The 25386-nt window shown below is 45.2% G+C and overlaps 1 protein-coding gene across 1 annotated transcript in view; it reads left to right on the top strand.

The window, feature by feature from the left end:
* The window catches only part of DLC1 (DLC1 Rho GTPase activating protein), a 744850-nt gene that overhangs the window by 210559 nt on the left and 508905 nt on the right, over window positions 1–25386 (top strand). Inside the window, 3 exon segments of the mRNA XM_030191431.1 lie at window positions 11731–11763; window positions 11765–11788; window positions 11790–11882. Of these exon segments, the coding sequence (XP_030047291.1) occupies window positions 11731–11763; window positions 11765–11788; window positions 11790–11882 (150 nt within the window).

Below are 25386 nucleotides of genomic sequence, written 5' to 3'. Positions count from 1 at the left end.
GGGACTTGTAAACTAAGATGTACTAGCGTTTTTAGTATGCGCTAACACTAGAGACAACTATATATTCCTATGGATGTCTCTAGCATTAGCATGTGCTAATTTTTAGCAAGCACTAAAAACATTAGTGTGTCTATAGCACAGCTTAGTAAACAGGGTTCTAAGATTGAGAGCCCCCTAGGGACAGAGAAAGTACCTGTATATAATAATTGTAACCCACTTTATTTATACTACGGGAAGACAGTATATCAAATCCATGGCCCTTTACGCTTGTAGACCTATTTACTATTTTTTGACACATGGAAATGCTAAAATAGTCCAAAAAAGATCTCCCAATTACACAGGAAGTGTCAAACTTTATTCAACCTCCATCCAGCAGAAGTTGCAGCAGTAAACAACATCTCTAATTGACTGGGAGATCTTTTTTGTACTGTTTTTGTAGGTGACGATCTCCTATCGAAGCCACATGGAAATGCTAACCAAACCCTTCTAAAATGCCCTGGGGGGGGGGGGGGGGGGGGGGGGAGGGCTGCTCATCAGAACTACAATCAGAGCTTAAGGGGGTTGGGTGTCATAGAAAACAGCAAACTGATAGGAATCAAACAACTGTTTATTACAAAACCATGAAATTAGAAACAGAGAACATAATGGCAATTAAAGACCACATGGCCCATCCATTCCATCTATTATCCCTTCCTCTCCCTCAGAGATCCAACATGCCTTGTCCCACACCAGTGCCGTAGTGAGGGCTAATGACACCCGGGGTGGGTTGCCGCTGCGCACCCTCCCCTGCCCGGGTGCAGCACGGCGCGACCCCCCCTCTGCGGCGCACCCCCCCTCCGGAGCAAATCCCCCCCCCAGACCGCTTTCTTACCTGCGGGAGGGCCGATCCGCCCCGAGTGCACGTCACTCGGAGCTGCGTCGGCCCCGCTGGTTCCCTGCTCTCTCTGCCCCGGAACAGGAAGTAACCTATTCCGGGGCAGAGGGAGCAGGGAACCAGCGGGGCCAGCACCCTCCCCCCGAGTGCGTGCACCCGGGGCGGACCGCCCCTCCCACCCCCCACCCCTTCCTACGCCACTGTCCCACACCCTCTTGAATTCACCGCCTCCACTGGGAGGCTGTTCCATGCTTTTACCACCCTTTCAGTGAGAAAGTATTTCCTTAGAGTACTCCTGACTATATCCTCTTTCATCTTCATAAAATGTCCCCTCATTCCTCCCCTCTGGCGCCTTTCTTCCAAAGTATACATATTGATATCTTTAAGTCTTTCCCTATATTAACCATTTTCATATTTACCCTGTGTTTATATCTTTTTATAAGTGCAGTCTCCAGAATTGCACACAGTACTCTTAATGGGGTCTTAGAGACATACAATATCACTCACAAAAATGTTAAAATAGTACCAGACCAAACACAGCACTGGTAACATCATATTATTAGCAGTCAGCCGCAGGGATTGGTTCTTGATTTAGCTCTTTTTAACATTTTTGAGAGTGATATTGCAGAAGGACTGTCTGGAAAGGTTTGCCTCTTTGCAGATTATATATTTTTTTTTAATTTTTGTTACATTTGTACCCCGCGCTTTCCCACTCATGGCAGGTTCAATGCAGCTTACATATTGTATACAGGTACTTATTTGTACCTGGGGCAATGGAGGGTTAAGTGACTTGCCCAGAGTCACAAGGAGCTGCCTGTGCCTGAAGTGAGAATCGAACTCAGTTCCTCAGTTACCCTGAATTATCTATGAAAATTCAGAGAACAAAATGGACTGCTACAGATTTCTATATGGAACTTGTACATAAACCAAAATTTCAAGGAATATGATAGTCAAAACTGACAATAAGCTGGACTTAGATGACACATCGAAAATGCCTCTCCAGATGTTCCTCCTTTGCTTACATCCTACACTGTATAGTAAGATGCTATGTTGTATAAGTAGCGTACTATACCATACTATGTGCTGCTATTTAGATATTTGTATTGCTGTAATTGTCTATTTCCTTTGTTTTTCTTATTCTTGCTGTCTACTGCCTTGAGTGAATTTCTTCAAACAGGCAGTAAATAAATCCAAGTAAATAAATAAATAACAAAGTATACTGCTGTTAAAAAAATCAAATGATTGTATGGTGATAGTGGTCCCAAATAATAATTAATTCAAAGCAGTGGAGAAAAAGACCTTAGGAAAAAAATGTATAATAATGCAGATCCCTAACCATACCCAATATTAAAACTTCAATCGGCCAAAAAACTCCACCACATCAGAATAGCAACATAAAAACTGAAAGGAAACCCATCCACACAATCAGAAAAATGGAGGCAAAAAGCAATCCCAAAGGTAACAAAAAATTGGATCTTATTAAATCAATTCTTCACATAAAGCTCAAAAGAAAACACTTACCTTTCAATGGATCTTCATACAATTCCCAGGGCAGGGGATGAGAGCAAAGAGAGCAACGTGCCAGATGAATCTTTCATCTCTTCTACACAAGGAAAACACAGGCTATCACTTAGTGAAAAAAATAAGGAGCTCTTTTGCTAAAGCTTAGCGCACATTAATCCCCAGAATCTATATAAGGCGCGGCAAATAGCATGTGTTAAATTGTGCGCTCGGCCAATTTACGCATGTTACTCAATTGCTTATTGAACCTATCAGTAATGACAATTGGTCAATAACAACTAACTATCATCACTAATTGGCAATAAATGGAATTTACTCATGCTCCTTTTTAGGCATATTCTAAAAAGGGGTGTGCGTAAATTCCAACGCACACAGCTGAAAAGAGGGTATTGCCATGGGAGGAGTACGGGGATATCGGAGGCGGTACTCAGACTTACAAGCATTGTTATAGAATTCGGGGGAACATGCCCACATTTATGTGTGCGCATTTACACCAGGCTTTTACTGGCGTAAATGGCCACGCCTAAATGTGGCACATTTCCCCCAGCCTACACGATGTTCTATAAAGCGCACCTTTAATGGCCCTAAATGCTGCACATCCTATTTTATACCTATGGGCAACATGGCACTTAGCACATGCTACTGTCCATCAGCGTGCGTTAAGCATTAGTAAAATGGCCTCTAAGAGACTAGAAACAAATATATAGACAAAAAATGAAATGGAAGACTAAAGAGTGGCCATCCTGAATGCTGCTGAGGCTCCAGGGAATTGATTTTAACCTTGGAATACACCAGAGGGATAATATATGTGACACACTGCATACATGACCCTCAAGGACCTTTAGTCTGACACAGTATAGCAATTCTGAGTTAAATGTAAACATGCTGTGCATTAGGGTTACCATATAGCTCCAGAAAAAAGGAGGACGTGGAGGAGCATAATCGAACGGGGGCACCCAAGTATTCCTGAGGGCGTCCTCGCTGGATATCCTCGGGAAGGGGTGGGGAAACCCGTATTATCAAAACAAGATGGGCGTCCATCTTTCATTTTGATAATACAGTCGGGGATGCCCAAATCTTAACATTTAGGTCGACCTTAGAGATGGTCGTCCTTAGAGATGGTCGTCCCCGGTTTTCGCTGATAATGGAAACCGAGGACGTCCATCTCAGAAATGACCAAATCCATGCCATTTGGTCATGGGAGGAGTCAGCATTCGTAGTGCACTGGTCCCCCTCACATGCCAGGACACCAACTGGGCACCCTAGGGGGCACTGCAGTGGACTTCACAAATTGCTCCTAGGTGCATAGCTCCCTTACCTTGGGTGCTGAGCCCCCCCCCCCCAAAACCCAAAACCCACTCCCCACAACTGTACAACACTACCATAGCCCTAAGGGGTGAAGGGGGCACCTACATCTGGGTACAGTGGGTTTGTGGTGGGTTTTGAAAGGCTCACATTTACCACCACAAGTGTAACAGGTAGGGGGGGATGGGCCTGGGTCCGCCTGCCTGAAGTGCACTGCAGTACCCCCTAAAACTGCTCCAGGGACCTGCATACTACTGTGATGGAGCTGGTATGACATTTGAGGCTGGCATAGAGGCTGGCAAAAAATATTTAAAAAGTTTTTTTAGGGTGGGAGGGGTTTAGTGACCACTAGGGGAGTAAGGGGAGGTCATCTCCGATTCCCTCTGGTGGTCATCTGGTCAGTTCGAGCACCTTTTTGAGGCTTGTTCGCAAGAAAATATGGACCAGGTAAAGTCGGCCAAGTGCTCGTCAGGGACGTCCTTCTTTTTTCCATTATCGGCCAAGGATGTCCATCTGTTAAGCACGCCCCAGTCCTGCCTTCACTATTCTTCTGACATGCCCCCCGGGAACTTTGGTCATCCCCGCGATGGAAAGCAGTTGAGGACGCTCAAAATCAGCTTTCGATTATGCTGATTATGCTGATTATGCTGATTGAAAGCAATGGAAGTAAAATCCAGACTGGCTCAATCTGTCCTCCTTTTTCTGGAGCCATATGGTAACTCTACTCTGCATCCACAAAAGTCCCACTCCCCCTCCTTTCCCAAGCAGGCACAGAGCATAACTAGGATATTTCTCCATGGAAGTCACAACACAAAAAAACTATTTGTATTCTCATGTCATCTGAACAATAGCAATATAAAATCTCTCCACTAACAAGCTCATTGTGAAATATAAAATCTGAAGAAAATTTGAACTTATCTTACATGTAGCAAACATGTCATGCAACAGCAGCACTAATGCTATGAGTCAAACAGCGAGAACCCCACCTATTCCTCCTGGGAGAATTCAGCACAAAAGGAGAATTCTGCACATGACATTTTAAAATTCTGCATTCTTTATTTGTAATTTTTTCATGCAGAATTTCCCCAGTAATAAGGCCAGACCACTCCAACTTTCTCCTTCCCCAGTAATATTGCTCTGTCTCCAGGTTCCACCCCCTTCCCCTTGAACCCTTTCCCTTCCCCCAGTTGTCTCTGCCCCCTACTTTTCTCTCCCCCCCCCCTTAGCCCTTAACCTTTTTCTTTCTCTCTTTGCCACCCAACACTTATCATGTCTTCCTCCTAGAACATGTGGAATTAAGGAAGAAGAAAGCAGCTGCTCATCAGACCACTTCCTCCTCCTCTGCTGACCTGGGCTCAATTACTTATTTGAACTGTGTAGCTATAAAGAGTCCTGTGTGGTTCAAATAAGCAGTGAGCCCAGGCCAGCAGAGGAGGAGGAAGTGATCTGATGCCACTGCCTGCTTGCTTCTTCCTTGTGCCATATGATCTGGGAGGACAGGATAAGTCAGATGGGGCTGAAGTTGTAGGAGCGCTCTGTGGATGTGTGCCACGAGGGAAGGGGATCAGAAACCTGCCTTCTGTTCCCTGTGCAGGATTCTGCAAAGTGGCGCAGAATTCCCCCAGAAGTAACCGATGAATAGGCAGCACTACAAATATTAAACTAAGCCCTAAAATATCAACTTAAGGAATAACAGAACACATTTAAATTCTACATAAACACTTTTTTCTATCTTTGTTGTCTGGATGTTTTACTTTCCATAATGTCGGTCAGTTTCTCTTTTCTGCATTTCACTCTTCTTTCTACAAATTCTGTTTCCAGTAGGTTCTCTCCTGTTTCTCTTATTATATTCCCACACTATACCTGTGTCTGACATGCTGGTCTTTCCCATAAAGCTTTCTCCTCTCTTCCTTTCAGCTTCTCTGTGCACTCAGTTTTTACCCTCTCATTCTATTCCTTTCCAGTTTTCATTTACCTTTCAACTTTCAATCTGCTATTACCCGTAGCTCTTCCATTTCTCTTCTCCTTTACCTCTTCTCTTTTATCTTACTTCTCATTACCATATTTCAACCCTATGTACCCTTTACCCTCCTCTCACTCATCTCTTTGACAACCCTTCCATGTTCTCTCTCCCACATGCAGTGGCATAGCTAGGTGGGGCCATGGGGGCCTGGGCCCCCCAAATTACCTCCAGGCCCCTAGTTTTACTGGCGGGGGTCCCCAACCCTCACAAGTTGAAGCCTTGTCCAGCGCCGGTCTCCGGCAGTTCTGAATTGCCTGCCCTGCTCTCTCTTTCCCCTCACGTCCTGCATGCTGCTTTTAGTGAAATTGAGCCAGGGGCGTAGCCACGGGTGGGCCTGGACGGGCCCAGGCCCAGCCACTTTTGCTCCAGGCCCGCCCAGCCTCTTCTGTCCACTCTCCCCGTCCATGTGGTCTGCTCACTTTTACTGCCCTGAAGCGCCGTTCTCCCTCCAGCACCGGCGTTTCCCATAGCCAGCCTTCTGCCAGTGTGCGTCGTCGGGGTCTCTTCTCAGGCACGTCTCGCCTACTCTGCAACTTCCTGCGTCCCACCTTTGCGGAAAACAGGAAGTTGCAGAGTAGGTGGGATGCACCTGAGAAGAGGCTCCAACGACGCACGCTGGCAGTAAGCTGGCTATGGGAATCGCCGGTGCTAGAGGGAGAACGGTGCTTCAGGTCAGTAAAAATGAGCAGAACTGACCATGTGCAGGGGGCTGTCGTGGGGGAGGGGTAGTGGATGGAGAAGAAATGCGAGGCCTGTGCCCACCCAGTCCACCCTCCAGGCCCATCTAAAAATTAAACTCTGGCTACGCTACTGAATTGAGCATACTCAATTTCACTTAAAGGAGCATGCAGGACGTGAGGAGGAAGATAGAGCAGGGCCTGGCGCTGGAGAAGGTTTCAGCTGGCAGGAATTGGTGACCCCTGCCAGCCAAGGTACTTTGCTGCAGCAGTGGATGGGGAGCGGCGAGGCAGCAGGGGGCGAGGCAGTGGGGGGGAGGGGCAGCAGACTAAAATGTGCCCCCCCCCCCCAACCTCGGGCTCTGGCCCTCTCCCACCGTGAGGTTTGGCTATACCCCTGCCCATATGGTTTCTGTATTCTTGGCACCTCTCCTCCCTATCTCCTTCTCCACCCTCGAAACCTGACATTTCCCTCCCAGTACTGCATTTCTCCCACAGTCTGAATATTGGCCCCTTAGACTTACAAAGTTGCACTGTTCCCTCTAAGCTGTGGAAGTCCTCCACCTATAGTGCTGCCTGTTGGAGGGTGCTGTTGCGCTATTACATTTTCAATAGTGAAGGACAGGCAAGCTCTGCAGGACTCCAGGAAACATACCTGTCCCTAGCAATTGAAAACACAATATAGAAGCACCACCACCCACAAGCAGCAATGTAGTTGGAGGACTCCCACTCAGCTTAGAAGGAACAGTGCCCCTAAGTGAAGGGTGCATTCCCAATAGATACAGCAGAAGTTTTGCAGCTATAAGGGGTTAACTTTTACAATTAACATGGATTAAGTACAAAACTTTTGTGTGTCTTAGTAAATAGACCCCTAAATGCATTCCATGGAGTTCTCTTACTAAGGCACGCTAAAGGATTTAGGAATATAATGGACTGCATGGCATTTAGCTAGGGCTACTAATTAGCATGTCCTTAATCTGTTAGCGTACCTTCATAAAGGGACCCCATGCATGGTTAAAAAAAAAATTCCAACTTGCAAAATGAGGTATATAAGGAGCTCATTTTCAAAGCTCATAGATTTACAAAGTTACACAGATTACTATGGAACTTTCTAAGTCTAAATGCTTTGAAAATGAGCACCAAAATCTAATAAACCATACATAGGTCCAAAATAGAAGGTTTCCCTAGAGTATTGTTCCAGTTGCATATATATCCCCTATAGAGGGGCTCATTTTCAAATCAGAAAAATGTCCACAAAGAGGCAGATGGACCTTTGTTTTGTCCAAAACATCCAAATCGCTATTATCTAAACATATTTAAAGACATTTTTCTATGCAGTTCATCTGCATTGCATCCAAATCACAAGGGGGCATGTTGGAGATGGGATTTGGGCAGTCCCAAAACTTAGATGTTTTTCTGCCATAATAGAAAAAAAGCGAAAGCAAAAACGTTGAGGCCTAAGAGTTAGACATTTTGGTCTAGACTTGTTTCAATCACAACTAAGTCTCAAAAAGGTGCCCTAAATGACCAGAAGACCACTGGAGGGATTAAGGCATGGCCCTCCCTTACTCCCCCAGTGGTCACTGACTCCCTCCTACCGCTCACCCCGCAAAGATGTGAAAGAAACAGTAAATACTAGCATCTAGTTTCAGATGTTATAGTCAGTCCTATTAGAGCAGCAGGGCAGGTCTCTGGAGTAGCCTAGTGGTCAGAGCAGTGCACTGTAGAGAAGAAGACCCAGACCTATATTCCCCCTACTGTTTCACTTGTGGTGGAAGTTTGAGCCCTCCAAAATCCATCAAAAACCTACTGTACCTACATTTAGGTGACACCTGCAGCCATAAAGGCTATTGTAGTGATGTACAGTAGGTTTTTGGTGGGTTTTGGAGGGCTCACCATACAATATAGTGGAGTAACAGTGAGATGTGTATCTGTGACCTTTTATGTGAAGTCCACTGCAGTGCCCCCTATGGTGTCCCATTGCTGCTGGCTTGATGTCAGTATGGCTATCTACTAAGAATGCTAGGCCCCTCAGAGGTCCCATTGGCTTGTATTTGTGCATTTTTCCGAAAAATACACGAGCATAAAATGTCTACAAAAACAATCAGGAAAATGGCCATTTTTGAAGCAAAAAGATAGAATTGTTTTTCTGGTTCGGAAACTGCTATGTTCACCACTGATTTTGGAAATTTCAGCAAAACATCCAAAATTGGATTTAGACATGATGTCGAAAATGCCCCTTTTAATCTGATTTGCTGCATTTTGCAAATATAGCTACTCATTCCATTCTGTCTTCCTCACACATGTTATTCCATTCTCCTCACATACAATCAGTTCTTACAATAGATTGGCGTCCACATGTGCTAAAGTCACACGTGTCATGTCAACTGTGATTAATGTGTATATCACTGAAACATACTATCTTTATTATTTTAGCCTGATTTTTGTAATAACATTTTATAATTGTATTCTAATCTTTTTCAGTTGTGTCAGTCCACAGGTCACTGAAGCCTAACGTCAGATAGTATTTAGCCCCTTTCTTCTGTTTATATTCCAAAGCTGTCTAATTATTTGTATTTTGGCCAAAGAAAATAATTCTAGGCATGGATTTTTTTTATTATTGATTTCAAACTGCAAGCTCTCAAAGAAAAGCTGGGGCAAAGTAACCTTTCTTTACAGAAGCAATTGTTTCTCTGTCATCATTTCGTTCCAACCTGCAGGCTGGCAGGCTTTGGCATACACACACAAGTGAAGAAAGATGAGCCATTTTAAAAGAATTTTGACTCCAGTCAGGACTGAGAAATATGTTATTCAGAAATGCTAATTAAGGGACCATTTTACTAAGCCATGTAAGCACCTACATGCGCCCAACGCATGCCAATTCCAAGATATTACCCGGCTACCACGTGGCCCGGGTGGTAATTTCATTTTTGACACATGTCCCCTACATGCGCCAGAAAATACTTTTTATTTTCTGGCACGCGGCACTACCGGGCGGTAATCGGCATTTCGATGCGCGTTGATCGTTACTGCCTGGTTAAAGCGTAAGACTTTACCGCTGAGTCAATGGCTGGCGGTAAGTTCTCAGACCCAAAATGGACACGTGCCAATTTTCATTTTGCTGCACATCCATTTTGCCCCCCCCCCCCCCAAAAGACATTTTTTACAGATGCACTGAAAAATGATCCTGCGCATGGTCAAAACCCATGCCTACACTACCGCAGACCATTTTTCAGCACACCTTAGTAAAAGGACCCCTAATTAATCATACAAAAAAACAAAAAAAGAAGAAGAAACTAGAACAATTTTTTTAAAACTCTGCAAAAATAGAGAAGGAAAAACAAAGAGGCCCTTTTACTAAAATGTGCAAATAAAATGCCTGCACTATCCTCACCGCATGTCTTCCCCATGTGCTGAGGCGGTAATATTACCCCATTTTCTAATTTCCCTATTAATGGCTAAACATTAATTTCTGAAAACTATTGAACTAAACAGGAGTCTGTCTCCCTTTTCATATGCGGATGAAAATCTAGACAGTAGGGAGATCTCAGAAATAAAGCATACTGAAGTCTGAGTTTAAACTGATGAAAGGCCTCGAGAAGCCCCTGGCAAAAATGCAAAGCTCAAGGGGCTGGACTTCATCATCGGCCAGAAAACCTCTGTAATGCTTACTTCACTTGATATAGCAAGAATTACACCAGATTTTACTTAACTTAATTGGGTGTTTTATCGTGCGGGTTCTTCATACGCTTTGACTACGACCAACGATGGCCGCCGTTTCATGGACCTGCCTCAGGGTACAGTGGTCTGCGTATATTCTGAAAAAGAGAGCAAAAAATCAACATCTATGATCATAAAGACAGTAAAAAAATGGCTGAAAACGCCAAAGTATCTCCGCATCGATAGTCATTCGATAGACAAGTGAAGGCAAAAAAATGGCCGCTCTTTTTCATTTACATGTTAATTTCCCCATTAGCATGTGGCCATTAGCAAGTGAGCCCTTACAAAATAAATAACAGAACAAATTTCATCATAAAAAATATTGAAAAATATTTCAGTCCTCAAAGTAAGCTTTTAAAAAAATACTGGGTCTTCAGAAGAATTTTAAATTGCTGGAGATTACCACATAATCTCAGATGGCCTGGAAGGCCATCCCACAGAATATTTCTGGCAATCAAGAAAGCATGTTCTCTATAATCCACAGGTGACAGTAAACATAGTTGCTGTAATCTTTCAGAACGCAAGGGGCGATTAGGACCATACTGATTGTTACATTTGTACCCTGTGCTTTCCCACTCATGGCAGGCTCAATGCAGCTTACATGGGGCAATGCAGGGTTAAGTGACTTGCCCAGAGTCACAAGGAGCTGCCTGTGCTGGGAATCAAACTCAGTTCCTCAGTTCCCCAGGACCAAAGTCCACCACCCTAACCACTAGGCCACTCCTCCACTCTGTTTCAAAATATTCATAAAATATACAGGAACATTTGCATAGATTCGCTGATGAATTAACACGAGAACATTGAACATAACACGATACAAAACAAGCAGCTGAGTGTAGGTTTAAATGGCCATTTCTCTCAATGGAGGAGGGTGAATAAGTGGAGTGCCGCAGGGATTTTTATTTATTTTATTACTTATTGCATTTGTATCCCACATTTTCCCACCTATTTGCAGGCTCAATGTGGGCTTACAGAGTTTTGTTATGTCCAAAACTCTGTAAAACCACATGGAGCCTGCAAATAGGTGGGAAATGTGGGATAACAAATGCAATCTGTACTGGAACGGTGCTATTTATCATATTATAAATATTCAAAGTGTGAAAAATTGCAGGAAGACCTTAGGAAACTGGAAGACTGAGCATCCAAATGGCAGATGTAATGTGATGCACATTAGGAAGAATAATCCAAATCATAGTCTTCTCCAGGTCCTCCCCAGCCTCCTGGGGGGGGGGGGTGGGGCGGAGCCGCAGTTTTTCTCTCTACTGCACCTGTCAAAATGCGATCACCTGAGTCCCATCAGGAGCAGGAGAGAGAGAGAGGACCCCGGCGCCAGGACCCTTGGAGGCCTGGGCCTGGGGAATTTTGCCCCCTGCCCCCCCCCCCTCGGCCAGCCCTGGGGGTCATGTAAAAGTACAAAAATACTGCATGCAGTTACCACATTTTGCACATGGGTTTTTGCTCATGTTAGTACATCAGCCTCCTGGTTTCAGTACTGAAAGTGTAGCACTGGAGCTCATTGATCAATGTCTCTTTAGAAATATGAATAAATCTGTATCTTCTGCTAAGAAATAATCTTTTAGATTTAATTATGTAGTCCAATTCCTTCTCAGGAAACAAAAGAAGAGAGAGATCGGTCAAGACTGGGACTCTATGGTGCTCCTAATTATGAAAACTGGACCAGTTGGATCAAGATATTGAAAATGCTCTCAGTACCAGCTCTTCACCATCCACCACACCAACGCTTAAAAGGAGACACATACCTGTAAGTAAGCTTTTATTTGTTTTACTTATTGCTGTTTCTATCATAAATAAACTTTGCCATTGGATCACCAACTAGGGGGGCCCTTTTACTAAGGCGTGCCTAAAAGTGGCCTGCCTGGTGTAGGCGCATATTTTGGGATGCGTGCAGGTCAATTTTTCAGCGCACCTGTAAAAAAGCCATTTTTGTGACTGAAAATGGACATGCGGCAAAATTGAAACCAGCGCGTGTCTGTTTTCGGGCTGAGACCTTAGTAGTGCCACCCAATGACAGTGGTAAGGTCTCACACTCCAGCTGGACATTAAGTGGCCAGTGTGCGTGAGCTGCTGATTACTGCTGGGTAAGCGCCACGTGGTAGAAAATAGAAAATATTTTCCACCGCATGTTTTGGGCGTGCATCAAAAATGGAATTACCGCCCGGGGCAAGTGGTAGCTGGTTGGTAGTTCCAATTTGGCGTGCGTTGGATGCACATAGGCACCTATGAGCCTTAGTAAAAGGGCCCCTGGATACATTATCCATCATAAGGGCACTCCCCATCCCCATGGCTATTAAGGAGGAAAATGTCAAAAGCAGTTTATGTGGGTATTGAAAATTACCCTTCTTCAATGTGACTAGAGTATGAGCATTGTTCTACAGCATGCATGCCATCAGCCATGTAGGTGAGTAATTTTGTAAAAGTTTCCATCTGTAAGGCATGTTTTATATGCAGGACATGGTGGCATAAAGCTGAGAGGGTAAATATGGGCTTATGAGTGTCAATAAGAGTTTGCATACTTTTATATAGCCCACAGGGGGCATTTGGGTGAGGTTCTTGTGTACATTTTAGTAATTGTAGAAAGTTACACCTGCCTCTGAGCTGGTATAACCTTGTGTGAATATTTTTATAAACTAATTAAACTCTGGAATTTGTTGCCAGAGAATGTGGTAAAGGCAGTTAGCTTAGAGGAGTTTTAAAAAAGGTTTGGACGGCTTCCTAAAGGAAAAGTCCATAGACCGTTATTAAATGGACTTGGGGAAAATCCACTATTTCTGGGATAAGCAGTATAAAATGTTTTGTACATTTTTGGGATCTTGCCGGGTATTTGTGACCTGGATTGGCCACTGTTGGAAACAGGATGCTGGGCTTGATGGACCTTTGATCTTTCCCAGTATGGCAATACTTATGTACTTATGTACTGGGGATTAATCCAGGACACTAATAAAGACCCAAGGCTAGATTCAATATATGGCACTGAAAAAAACCCCCACTTAAGCATTATTCTATAAGCCATCCCTAAAATTCAGCATTGTTTATAAAATAACTCTTAAGCATTATGGTTCCACGTAAATGTAAGTGCTACCATTTCCACCTATGAAAATGTGATACAAATGCCTGTGCCTAAATTTACACATGGAGGACCATTATTCTGTAATTCCATGTGTAACGCAAAACCACACCCCCATTCCACCTCAAAATACCCATGACTATCCCCTTTCTGCACCCCCTTTTCAGGCTGCTTGGAAATTTTAGGCAAGGATCCTGTGCCTAACGTTATGCACCTACCTTACAATTAAATCTAATTAGTGTCACTAATTGCTTGTTAAAAATCCAATTATTGGCACTGATTGGCTCGTTATTCTATTAAGTTGCATACATAAATCAGAACCACACATAAATTTGCATGTGTAATTTTTGGCGACCTTTAAAGTAACATGGGGGTTATTCATGTACATATTACAATTATAATATAGGTGTACAAAAAATGCATATTTTAATTTGTTTGTTTGAGTCGCCTTGTTTAAAATTGCTCTCTGTGAGAGGAGGTGTTCCCTGGGACATTTGTACTTCAGAAGAGGAAAAATACATACATAACTTGCATATTCAAATGTTTGCATATACATTTATTATTATTTATTGCACTTGTATCCCACATTTCCCCACCTATTTGCAGGCTCAATGTGGCTTACAGAGTTCTGTTATGGTTTTGCCATTCCAGGATAATAGATATGATTAGTGATGTAAAAGTGTTAGATAGGGAGAGAAGAAAAGGATTAGGTGGATAGGTAAAAAAAAAAAAAAAGATTAGACTGTCGTACCTGGGCTAGTTGGTGGTGTGATTTAGTAAGGTTATGGGTTCTCTTTGTATGCTTTGTTGAAGAGGTGCGTCTTCAAAGATTTTCGAAAGTTGGTTATATCTTCAATGGTTTTCAAGGTAGTAGGTAATGCATTCCACAGTTGCGTACTCATGTAGGAGAAAATGGTTGCATGCATCTGCTTGTATTTTAGTCCTTTGCAGCTGGGGAAGTGTAGATTCAGGAATTTGCGCAATGATCTTTTGGCATTTCTGGGAGGCAAGTCCACAAGGTTTAGCATATAGGTTGGGGCGTCTGCGTGGATGATTTTGTGAACAATCGTGCAGATCTTGAATGTGATGCGTTCCTTAAGTGGGAGCCAGTGAAGTTTCTCTCTTAGGGGTTTTGCACTTTCATATTTAGATTTTCCAAATATGAGTCTGGCGGGGGTATTTTGGGCTGTTTGGAGTTTTTTGATGTTCTGTTCTTTGATTCCAACGTACAGTGCATTGCAGTAATCCAGGTGACTCAGTACCATCAATTGTACCAGGGACCGGAAGATATATCTCAGGAAGTAAGGTTTTACTCTTTTGAGTTTCCACATGGATTGGAACATCTTTTTCATCATATTCTTCACGTGGGCATCGAGTGTGAGGTTACCATCAATGGTAACTCCGAGAATTTTCAAATTTTGTGAGATGGGAAGGCAACAGTATGGTGTGGTTATGGTGGTGAAGTTGTTTGTGTTATATTGTGATGTGAGTACAAGACATTGTGTTTTTTCTGCATTGAGTTTTAGCTGGAAAGCATCCGCCCAGGAGTGCATGATTTGGAGGCCTAAGTCTAAGTGCCTCAGAAAACTCTGTTGCAAATGTGTATATATACTTTGAAATGTCTATATGCGAATGCTAGAAGCCTAAGAAATAAGATGGGAGAGTTAAAATATATTGCACTAAATGAAAAATTAGATATAATATGCATCTCTGAGACCTGGTGGAAGGAGGATAACCAGTGGGTACAAATTATGTCGTAGTGATATGGTGAATCGAATTGGTGGAGGGGTAGCATTGTACATTAAGGAGAGCCTTGAATCAAATAGATTGAAAATTCTGCAGTAAACAAAACACATCTTGGAATCCCTATGGATTGAAATTCCATGTGTAAAGGGGAAAAGGATAGTGATAGGAGTGTACTACTGTCCCCCTGGCCAGGATGAACAGACGGATGTAGAAATGTTAAAGGAAATTAGGGAAGCAAACAAACTGGGTAACACAATAATAATGATTGATTTCAATTACCCCGATATTGACTGGGTAATTGTAACATCAGGGCATGTTTAAAAACACCATCCTGGAAGCCCAGGACAAATATATTCTGCATATTAAAAAAGGAGGACGGAAGACCAAACGACAGCCGGCATGGTTAAAAAGTGAGGTGAAGGAAGTTATTAAAGCTAAAAGAAAATCCTTCAGAAAATGGAAGAAAGAACCGACTGAAAATAATAAGAAACAGCATAAGGAATGTCAAGTCAAATACAAAGTGCTGATAAGGAAGGCAAAGAGGGACTTTGAAACAAAGATTGCGTTGGAGGCAAAAACACATAGTAAAAAAATGTTTAGGTATATTAAAAGCAATAAGCCAGCAAAAGAATCAGTTGGACTGCTAGATCACTAAGGGGTAAAAGGGGCACTTAGGGAAGACAAAGCCATAGCGGACAGATTAAATGAATTATTTGCTTCAGTCTTTACAGAGGAAGATTTGAGAGAGATACCAGTTTTATTATTATTACTAGTAAAAAAAGGTCCGTTTCTGACACAAATGAAACGAGCGCTAGCAAGGTTTTCCTTGGAGTGTGTATGTTTGAGAGAGTGTGTGTGAGAGTGACTGTGTGAGAGAGAGAGAGAGTGAATGTGCGAGTGTGTGTGTGTGACAGAGAGAGAGTGAGACTGGGTGCGAGTGTGTGTGTGAGAATGAGAGTGTGTGCCATGGGCCCCCCTCCCTCCCTTCCCCACCCCACCCCACGTCAGCACCCAAACAACTTTAGACCACCAGAGTTGCGCACTCAATCATGGTTTTCTTCAAAAGTCCTCACAGCACAAAACCTCTTCCCACATACACCTGGCTGCGCCGCAACTGCAACATTTTCGTTGAAACTGCACACAACCGGGTCTGCAGTGTCTCTGTTACCCATGCTTGTGCTCATAAGAGTTTGATGCTCCAGTCCGCCACCGCCGAAACCTCTTCAGATTACTATCCCGAATAGAAAGGAAATCACTTTTGCTCCATCCAAAACGCAACACCAGCTATACCACCAGGAAGAGTTCTTCGCTTTCCCCACCTCAGATATGAAGTCGCCAGGACCTTACAGTTACCACTGTGTCCGAGCTGGATCGCGCGCTCATATGTGCACAGTTGATGTCTCACGCCTCAGTTGGCTCATAGCGACCATCAGCAATCCTCCCCCTCTGCCGAAGCCCCCTCCTACATTTCCCACACCTGAACTACGGGATCTACTCAAATCCTGCGACAGCTGATCCTGTGAGTATTGCCGGGCTCATCCTCTCCCCTTCTGTCTCATTAGCTTTCTGTTTCCTCGCTTTCTGGCCGCTCTTGCCGGATTCTTCTGCTTTTTGTTTTCCTTTTCAGTGAAGTTTAGGGGGTGAGCGGCAGCGGCGGCCTAGGGGGGCATGGCGTTGCGGCGAGGGCGGCAGGGGCGGAGCATCATCCTGCTGTCATGCGGTTGGTCAGTGCTGCAGGTGATGTACCCGGAACTACATGCCGTCAATTGAAGAGATGGAGCCTTACAGAGCACACGTATGCTTCAAGGCTTGAAGGCTTCACTTTCTTGGCTTCAGAACATTGGAGCTGCGTTTTATTATATAGGATTATTATTATTATTATATGAATATTGGAGAAGAAAACAGGCAGGCAGATGCTAGGAAAGGGGAAATCAGTCAAAGTGGAAGAGATGGCGGAATGTATTCTAGGGTTGAGTGAGGCAGGGGCAATGAATGGTGGGGCAGAGCAACTTGGATAAAGTGATAGGCAAAATAGACAAGTCTTTGAACAAAATGAGACAGAGTAGAATAGGGGAGGTAAAAGGGAGAATGAGTCTCTATAAAGGGGTAAGACATAAGAAAGAGACTGGGGGAGAGAGAGGGGTGTTTTGGGAGAGGTGGGGGGAGAGCATTTGGGAGGGGGAAGGTGAGATGGGAGATAGGAAGAAGGAGAAAGATAAGAGGAGAGGGTGTGTTGAAGGGGGAGAAGGGTGGAGGGTGAGGATGGGTGAAAGGAGAGAGTAGAAGAAGAGATGAGAGAAGGATGGGGGGAATAAATGAGTGGGAAGAGGAAAAATGGAAGGGTAAAAGAAAGGAGGAGAGAGAGAGGGTTGTGTGGAAAATGAAGATGAAAGGAGGAAAAGGAGATGAAGAATATGGGAATGAGGGAGAGGTGGGGAGGTGAGGAGCAAGAGGAATGTGTGAGAGAAGAGGAAGAGAAGAATGGAAGAGTAGAGATAGAGTAAAGAAAAGCATAAGGAAAGGAAAAATGTAAAAAATTGAACCTATAATATAAACAAAGATGACAAGAGGAAATGCTAAAATAATACTATGGGAAACAAAAGAAACCTTAAAAGTCAGAGTGGATGGAAATTTTTGAAAAAAGAAAAAGGAAAGCTAAAGAAATGAAAATAAATCTACATGACAACGCGGTGAAAGAAAGAAACATAATAAAAGTTTATTTAAAAATAGATTAAGAAATACAAAGGATTTAAAACATTTAGGCCACCTTTTACCACCGCCAGTACAAGGCATTTTCTGGTACAAGGGAAGGAAATGGTTGTGCGCTAAGCAATGGCATTGGCGTGTGGTCATTTCTAGGGGGAGCTCTTGCCACCTTCCACTGGTTACGCCCCCGGCACTAGAAAATACAAAAATATTTTCTAACACTGGAAATGGCATGGGTGGGAGCTGGAACCACCACGAGGCTCCCCCAAGAGCTTGGCAGTAGAGCCAAATCGCAGTGTGGCAAGCCGAAGATAGGCCTACCCCTTAATCTGTGTCACCCTGCTGCAGCTACAACTACAATGGGTGGGAAGATGACAGTAGCAGGTCTGGGAGAAGTGTATGTCGGGGCAGGCAGAGTATTTGAGACTGATAGTAGGTATATGTGTGTATGCCCCATGCCCCATATCCTGCCCCCAAACTCCAACAAAGCAGGAAAACTACACCTATGCTTGAATGTAAAATGTGTCTAAACATACCCATTAATTTAACTGCTGGTACAGTGCTTAATGTGGTGACTGTGCTGACTGAATATTAACCCATTAGATTATAAGCTTTCTTGTACGGGGGAACTATGTAAGGTACCTGAAGAGCAATTGCTTCAGGGCAATTCCATATATACACACCTGCATTTACACATCACTTGTGCATGTAAATTCAGGAAAAAGTGCCACTTATGTGCACAAGCACCCTAAGTAGTATTCTGTGAAGGTGTGCATCAGCGGCATTGCACAAGGGGATCACACATGTGGGCAATGCATAAGCAGGATATGGGTGTGTCTTCCAATTACACATGCAAATTATAGAATACAGTAAGTTGTATGTGTTGCTTGTCATACTTAGGTGTACACATTTATGCTTGCCATTGACCTGGCATTTATGGATGCGCCAAATTTAGATGTGCCAATGTGAGCTTACACTAGCATTTTATAATGAAATCCAGTTGTCCAGATGCCGATATAGAATTGCCCCTTTTGAGCTCATGAAAAGAATATACCACAATATCTATATCAGGGCCGGTCTTAGCAAGTGCGGGGCCCTATGCAGACCAATTTGGTGGGGCCCCATCCTAGCCCCGCCCCACTGTAGCCCCACCCCACCCTAGCTCCGCCCCATTGATACGATTATTCCATTTTTAGAACATTTTATAATGAAATTTCAAATGACGACAAATGAAGCTAAACTTGTACAAAAAATCTGATTGAAATAATAAGCACAATGCTATCATGAAACCTCCCCTCCCCAGAAATTATTCAGTTCAAGTCCACTACAATTAGTAGTTCCAATTCTCATAACAAAGGAGAATAAAGGAAAAATATTAAGAAAAGATTCAGTACTTTCAAATACCCCTATTACTATGTACCCATATATGCAATAAAATAAAAATGAAATGAAAATATATATAATAAAATTAAGTGATGTGTAAAATATAATGTACAATATAAAAACATATAGACCACCAAGGTATTAAAATTGTTTTAAAATATATACCACAACTCTCTGACTCAAGAAGACTCCGACTCTGTCTGTCATCCATAATTGTCTGACAACACACAGAAAAAAAATAAGTAAAAATAAAACAGACACAATTAATACCTTATACACCAATATACCAGCCATAAGGAAAATGCAGACCCTCAACAATATGAAGCTAGCAAGGGATCATAATACACAATTCTCATGCAGAGCCACAAATCACCCTTTTAGAGGTAGTGTGTCATGATTTAGGCTCTACACCCTTTCTGATGTTTGGTGCCACCTTAGTAAGGCCAACACACTATCTCTCCACTGCAAAACACTGTACACAAACTTGTGCAAAAACACACTCATAACCTTAACAAACCATAAACAGCACTAATTCCAAGGACAGGACGAGCTACAACCTTATGCGTGGCGTGGAAAGGCAACTGTAATTACACCTGTCTCTAAAACACGAGTGCACAACCTAGTGAAAAACAAACAAACAAAAAGGGCTGCAAACTATACGCTAGCAGAATACTGTACCTTCCTTGATCACACCTGAAAAACACATGAAGGCAAAATACTGAACTGGAAAGTTACCTCAAGAAGTCAGACTCAGCATGCAGCAATACTACAAAAATTGAAACTTACTTGAAAAATATCACAGATGCACATTTCCAAAAACTATTCAAATTACAGCCCACCAGATAGAACAAATGTGGGGACTAAACTTCCATCCAATATCCTATTAGTGTCCCAAACATATATATTCACTGCAGGGTTTACAAATTTTTATAGTCCATCCACGATTTACTCCAAATTATTTCGGGGTTCATCAGATCTAACTGCCTCTCACATCCATCTGAACAGTTATGTTCTTTGCGTCACAAGCGCAATGGTGTGGTGCAAATCCTCATTGAATCCCCTTCTTATCATTCATATCACACTGTTTAATTTCCAAGTCGTATAATTTATGTATCCAGCAAAAACTGTTTTTAATAATAAAATATGCCCAACATATCTCAGTGCATAAACTTATCTTTAAATGACGGCAGCTTGTAAACGCTAGGGAACCCCCACCATTTCCAAAACTGACATATTCCAATTAATAAATCCTGAATAAAATAGTTTTTTTCTTACCTTTGTTGTCTGGTAACTTCGTTTTTCTGATCATGCTGGCTCAGTATCTGATTGTGCTGCTATCTGTCCTCTTAACTCCATTTCCAGGGCTTCCTTTCCATTTATTTCTTTACTTTCCGCCTTTCTTCTTCATTTCTTGCCCTACATCCGTAAGTAAAAGCTGGGTCCTCTGCAGACTTGACTGTCCAGTGGATCCAGCTTCTGCCTAGTTTCTATATCCATGTGCACTTTTTCTCCTCTCTTCCTTTTCCCTCACCTCATCGCCTTCCTCACTCTTCCCTCGCCTCCATCCATGTCCAGCATTTCTTCTCTCTCCTCCATGCACCCATGTCCAGCAACCCTCCTGTCCCCCCTGCCATCCATCTATGTCCAGCAACCCCCCCGTCCCCTCTGCCATCCACCTATGTCCAGAAACCCCCCTCCTCTGCCCTCCACCCATGTCCAGCGACCCTCCTGTCCTCCCTGCCCGCCACTGCCATCCACCTATGTCCAGAAATCCCCCTCCCTCCATCCACCCATGTCCAGCGACCCTCCTGTCCCCCCTGCCATCCACCTATGTCCAGAAACCCCCCTCCCCTGCCATCCACCCATGTCCAGCGACCCTCCTGTCCTCCCTGCCCTCCCCTGCCAACTGCCATCCACCTATATCCAAACCCCCCTCCCCTGCCATCTACCCATGTCCAGTAACCCTCCCATCCCCCATGCCCTCCACCCATGTCCAGCACGCGACTCTCCTCATTTCCCTGCTCCCCCTCCAGGCACCTGAGCCTCCCTCCCGTCCGAGCCCCCCGACCCGCCAAACGACCCTCTTCTGCCACCCGACCCGGCCGGCACCTCACCTGACTCAACATTTTTAAAAAAATCTTCAAGCGGCGATGCCTGCGTCTGACTAGAAGAAGAAAAACCGCTTCGCGGTTCGTCCATTGGCTGGCCTTCCCTCATGTCCCACCCTTGCGGAAGTTACATCAGAGGGCGGGACATGAGGGAAGGCCGGCCAATGGACAAACCACGAAGCGGTTTTTTCTTCTACTAGTCAGATGCAGGCATCGCCGCTTGAAGATTTTTTTTAAATGTTGGGTCAGGTGAGGTGCCGGCCGGGTCGGGTGGCAGAAGAGGGTCGTTTGGCGGGTCGGGGAGAGGGGGGGCTCGGACGGGAGGGGGGCTCAGGTGCCTGGAGGGAGGGGAAGCAGGGGAACGCGGAGAGTCCCGTCGTTTGACATGGGTGGAGGGCGGGCGAGCAGCGGCAGTCCGGCGGTGAGGCAGAGCTGAGGCGCGCCGCGCGGGGCCCCCTTAGGTGCGGGGCCCTATGCAGCCACCTCGGTCGCCTCTGCCTAAGACCGGCCCTGATCTATATTAATAAATACCACCTTGAACATTCTGAAGCTCACTCCAAGGCAGAGAAGCTCACTCCAAGGCAGAGAAGCACAAAAATCATAGCCGTAGTTTGACTGTTTCATTTGGGGGGGGCAAAGAATGGGCGGAGCATATTAGCATATCATTTGCATATATAAATATGCAAATGAATATGCTAATATGGAGGAAGGAAATGAAATTACAGGCAAAATATCACAGATGCACATTTCAAAAAGCTGACACATTTCAATTAATAAATTATGAATAAAATACTTTTATTTACCTTTGTTGTCTGATCATTTAGTTTTTCTATTCGCTTTGATCCCAGTGTCTTCTGTTTTATGCAGTGTCTTCTTTCCAGTAGGCTTCCCTCTGCTCCCCACCCTCGCAGTCCCATCCATCTCTTGCTCCTTCCTTCTGCTCCCCAACCCTCCCAGTTCCATCCATCTTCTGTTCCTTCCCTCTGCTCACCATCCCTCCGTCCCATCCATCTTCTGCTCCTTCCCTCTGCTGTGCCTGACCTCTCCCAATCTCATCCATCTCCTGGTCCATCCCTCTGCTCCCCACCCCTCGCAGTCCCATCCATCTCTTGCTCCTTCCCTCTGCTTCCCACCCCTCCCAGTTCCATTCATCTCCTGCTCCTTCCCTCTGCTTCCCACCCCTCCCAGTCCCATTCATACTCCTGCTCCTTCCCTCTGCTTCCCACCCCTCCCAGTCCCATCCATCTTCCCTCTGCTCCCCCCCCCCCCCCCGCGAGGTCCAAGATGGGACTCCGTTTACCCCCTCTCTTCCTCCCTCCCTCCGGCGCAGGCAACAGTCTTCAGCTTTTTCAGCGTTCCTGGCAGCGGTAGCGATGTACACGCTGCCTTCGGGTCTGCCCCGGAAGCTTTCCTCTTCAAGTTCCTGTTCCCACCTATGCGGGAACAGGAACTTGAAGAGAAGGCTTCGGGGCAGAGCCAAAGGCAGCGTGTACAACGCTACCGCTGCCAGGAACGCTGGAAAAGACTGCTGCCTGCGCCGGAGGGAGGGAGGAAGAGAGAGAGGTAGACGGACACGCTCCTCTCCGTCCGCTTGGCTTCCCTGCCCTCTCTGTCTGCGTCCCGCCCGAAAGGAAATGACGTCAGAGGAAGGCGGGACACAGATAGAGAGGGCAGGGAAGCCAAGCGGATGGAGAGGAGCGTGCCTGCATGTGTTTTTTTTTTTTTTTTAAACTAATGGCGCGGCGGCGCCTCGCGTCGTTTGGGGGGGCATTGCCCCCCCTCGCCCCCCCCAGTCTACGCCTATGACAAAAATCCTGTAGTCTTCATAGGCTAGGACCAGTCACCCTCACTCATAGACCCGCCCTCAGCCACGCCCCATCTGTACATAAAACGCTACCTCAACATTCCGAAGACAACCTGCTGAAGCCATCTGCAAAATCCCTAAACAGTTCGTAAGTTCATGGTGGTGAAGCCATCCAACTCACCATGTCTCTCTGCCCCGCCCTCGAGGATGGAACACAGAGAGTAAAGGGATCCATAAAGGCACCCCTACCAACTGGCAACCCCCTCCAACAAACACGACCCAGGCAGGGGGAGTGTTTCCGTACTCCTCCCCCTGCCTAGGAATCGCTACAGACTGCTGGCAAACTCCCCAACCACACGACCACAAAAGCCACCCGCAACCCCCACACACACAAACACACACACATAAACACACACACAAACACATATACACACATAAACACACACACAAACGCAAACACACACACAAACGCAAACACACACACACACACACACACACAAACGGGTGGTGAGGGGGTTGATGAGGGGGGAGGGGCTTGGTAATGTGCCACGGTGGGGGGGGGTCGGGTGGTGCGCGAAGGGGGGGGGACAAGGGGGTCTCGCTGGACATGGGTGGCTGGAAGGAAGCAGGGGGAGGGGAGGGGAGGGTCGCTGCACATGGGTGGCTGCAGGGGGGGCAGGGAACAGGGAGATAGGGATGGGGCTCCACACACCACATGGGTGCCTGCAAGGGGGACAGGGGATACAGGACAGACACTGCAGGGCGGGCAGGGGGACAGAAGGGTTGGTGGTCATCAGGGAGGACAGGTGGGTCGATGAACATGGCTGGCCACAGGGGAGGAACAGGGAAAAAGGAGAGGAGTATCCTCAGACATGGGTGGCTGCACAGGAGAGGAGGGTTGCTGGACATGGGTAGCTGCAGGGGGGGGGCAGGGGGACAGAAGGGTCGCTGGACATGGCTGGCTGCAGGGGGGACAGGGGAGAGAGGAGGGACGCTGCACGTGCGTGCCTGCTGGGGGACAGGAGGGATGCTGAGGGGGGGGGCCTGAGACCACATGGGTGGCTGCAGGGGGAGCAGGGGAGACAGGAAGGACGCAGCAGGGGGAGAGGAGGGTTTGATGGGCATGGGTGGCTGCAGGGGGATGCTGGACATGGGTGGCTGCAGGGGGAACACGGGGAGAGGAGGGTCGCTGCACATGCATGGCTGCAAGGGGGCAGGGGAGAGGGAGGGGGTGAGGGGGTTCCTCATACCACACACGCAGTCACTCATTCTCTGTCTGCCACATACACTCTCACTCACACACTCACTGTCTTTGTCCCTCTCTCTCACACAGTGTCACACAGAAACACAAACAATGTCTCTCACACACTCTCACACACTCTCTCTCTCTCGCACAAACACATACACTCTGTCTCTCTCTCTTTCACATTCTCTCTCTGACACACATGCTCCATCTCTCACACACGCTCTTTCTGAAACATACACTCCAAGGAAAACCTTGCTAGCGCCCGTTTCATTTCTAACAGAAACGGGCCTTTTTTACTAGTTAAACATAAAGCGCCCTGTTTACTAAGCTGCGCTGTAGGTGTACTAGCATTTTTATTGTGTGCTAAAAATGAGCACGCACTAATGCTAGAGATACCCTTAGGAATATATGGGTGTTAAGTAATATAATATTTTTCTTTTGGGGCAAAGGATGAGCTCATTTGTAGTTGAATTCCTACATGATATATGGTTCACAGTGGAATTGCTAAAGGGTGATGTCAATATATAAGAGTCTGCAGATGTTGTTGACATCAGTTACAATGGTCCCCTAAGACAGAAAGTGGGAGTAAAGTCAAGAATCACAGAAAATACTAAATATCATACAACAAAACCACAAGGTTCTGACAAGTCATATCTGCACTTTATACTGTACCCAGCAGTTTCGAAGAATATTGCTGAGCTTTTACATGATAAGAAGGCCAACTCAGAAGAGAGGATCTGTTTGATACATAATCCCAAAAGAGACCAACAAAGGGACACTGAAAATGCAAAGTATAAACATTACACATAGCTTTTATAGGGGATAAATATTAACTGTGGTGATTTCACTGACTTTCTTCTCATGTGCCATATATAGAGTTTTAGAGCCTAATATTCCAAAATAGTTACACAAAGCATAAGAAAAAAGCATAGCCCTTAAAGACAAGCTCAGCAGGAATATTGTAGAGAGAAATGGTGTCCTCTGACCATCTCAACACTATCTGGACAGTGTCACAACGCTCCGTGGGCTGTTTAGTAGCCACATTCTGGCCGCTAACTACATAGCTAATAGGATAGGTTTAGGATAGGTTGTTATCTGGTTAGTGTTTTGTGTGTGGCCACTAAATAGATAACTTCTGTGTCTTCCCACAGACATTGTGACACTGTCCAGATAGTGTTGAGGTGGTGA

The sequence above is a fragment of the Microcaecilia unicolor genome, chromosome 2, assembly GCF_901765095.1.
Source record: "Microcaecilia unicolor chromosome 2, aMicUni1.1, whole genome shotgun sequence".
NCBI classification, from domain to species: domain Eukaryota; kingdom Metazoa; phylum Chordata; class Amphibia; order Gymnophiona; family Siphonopidae; genus Microcaecilia; species Microcaecilia unicolor.
Note: the sequence above shows the minus strand (reverse complement) of the source record. Positions and strands in the feature narration are given on the sequence as shown.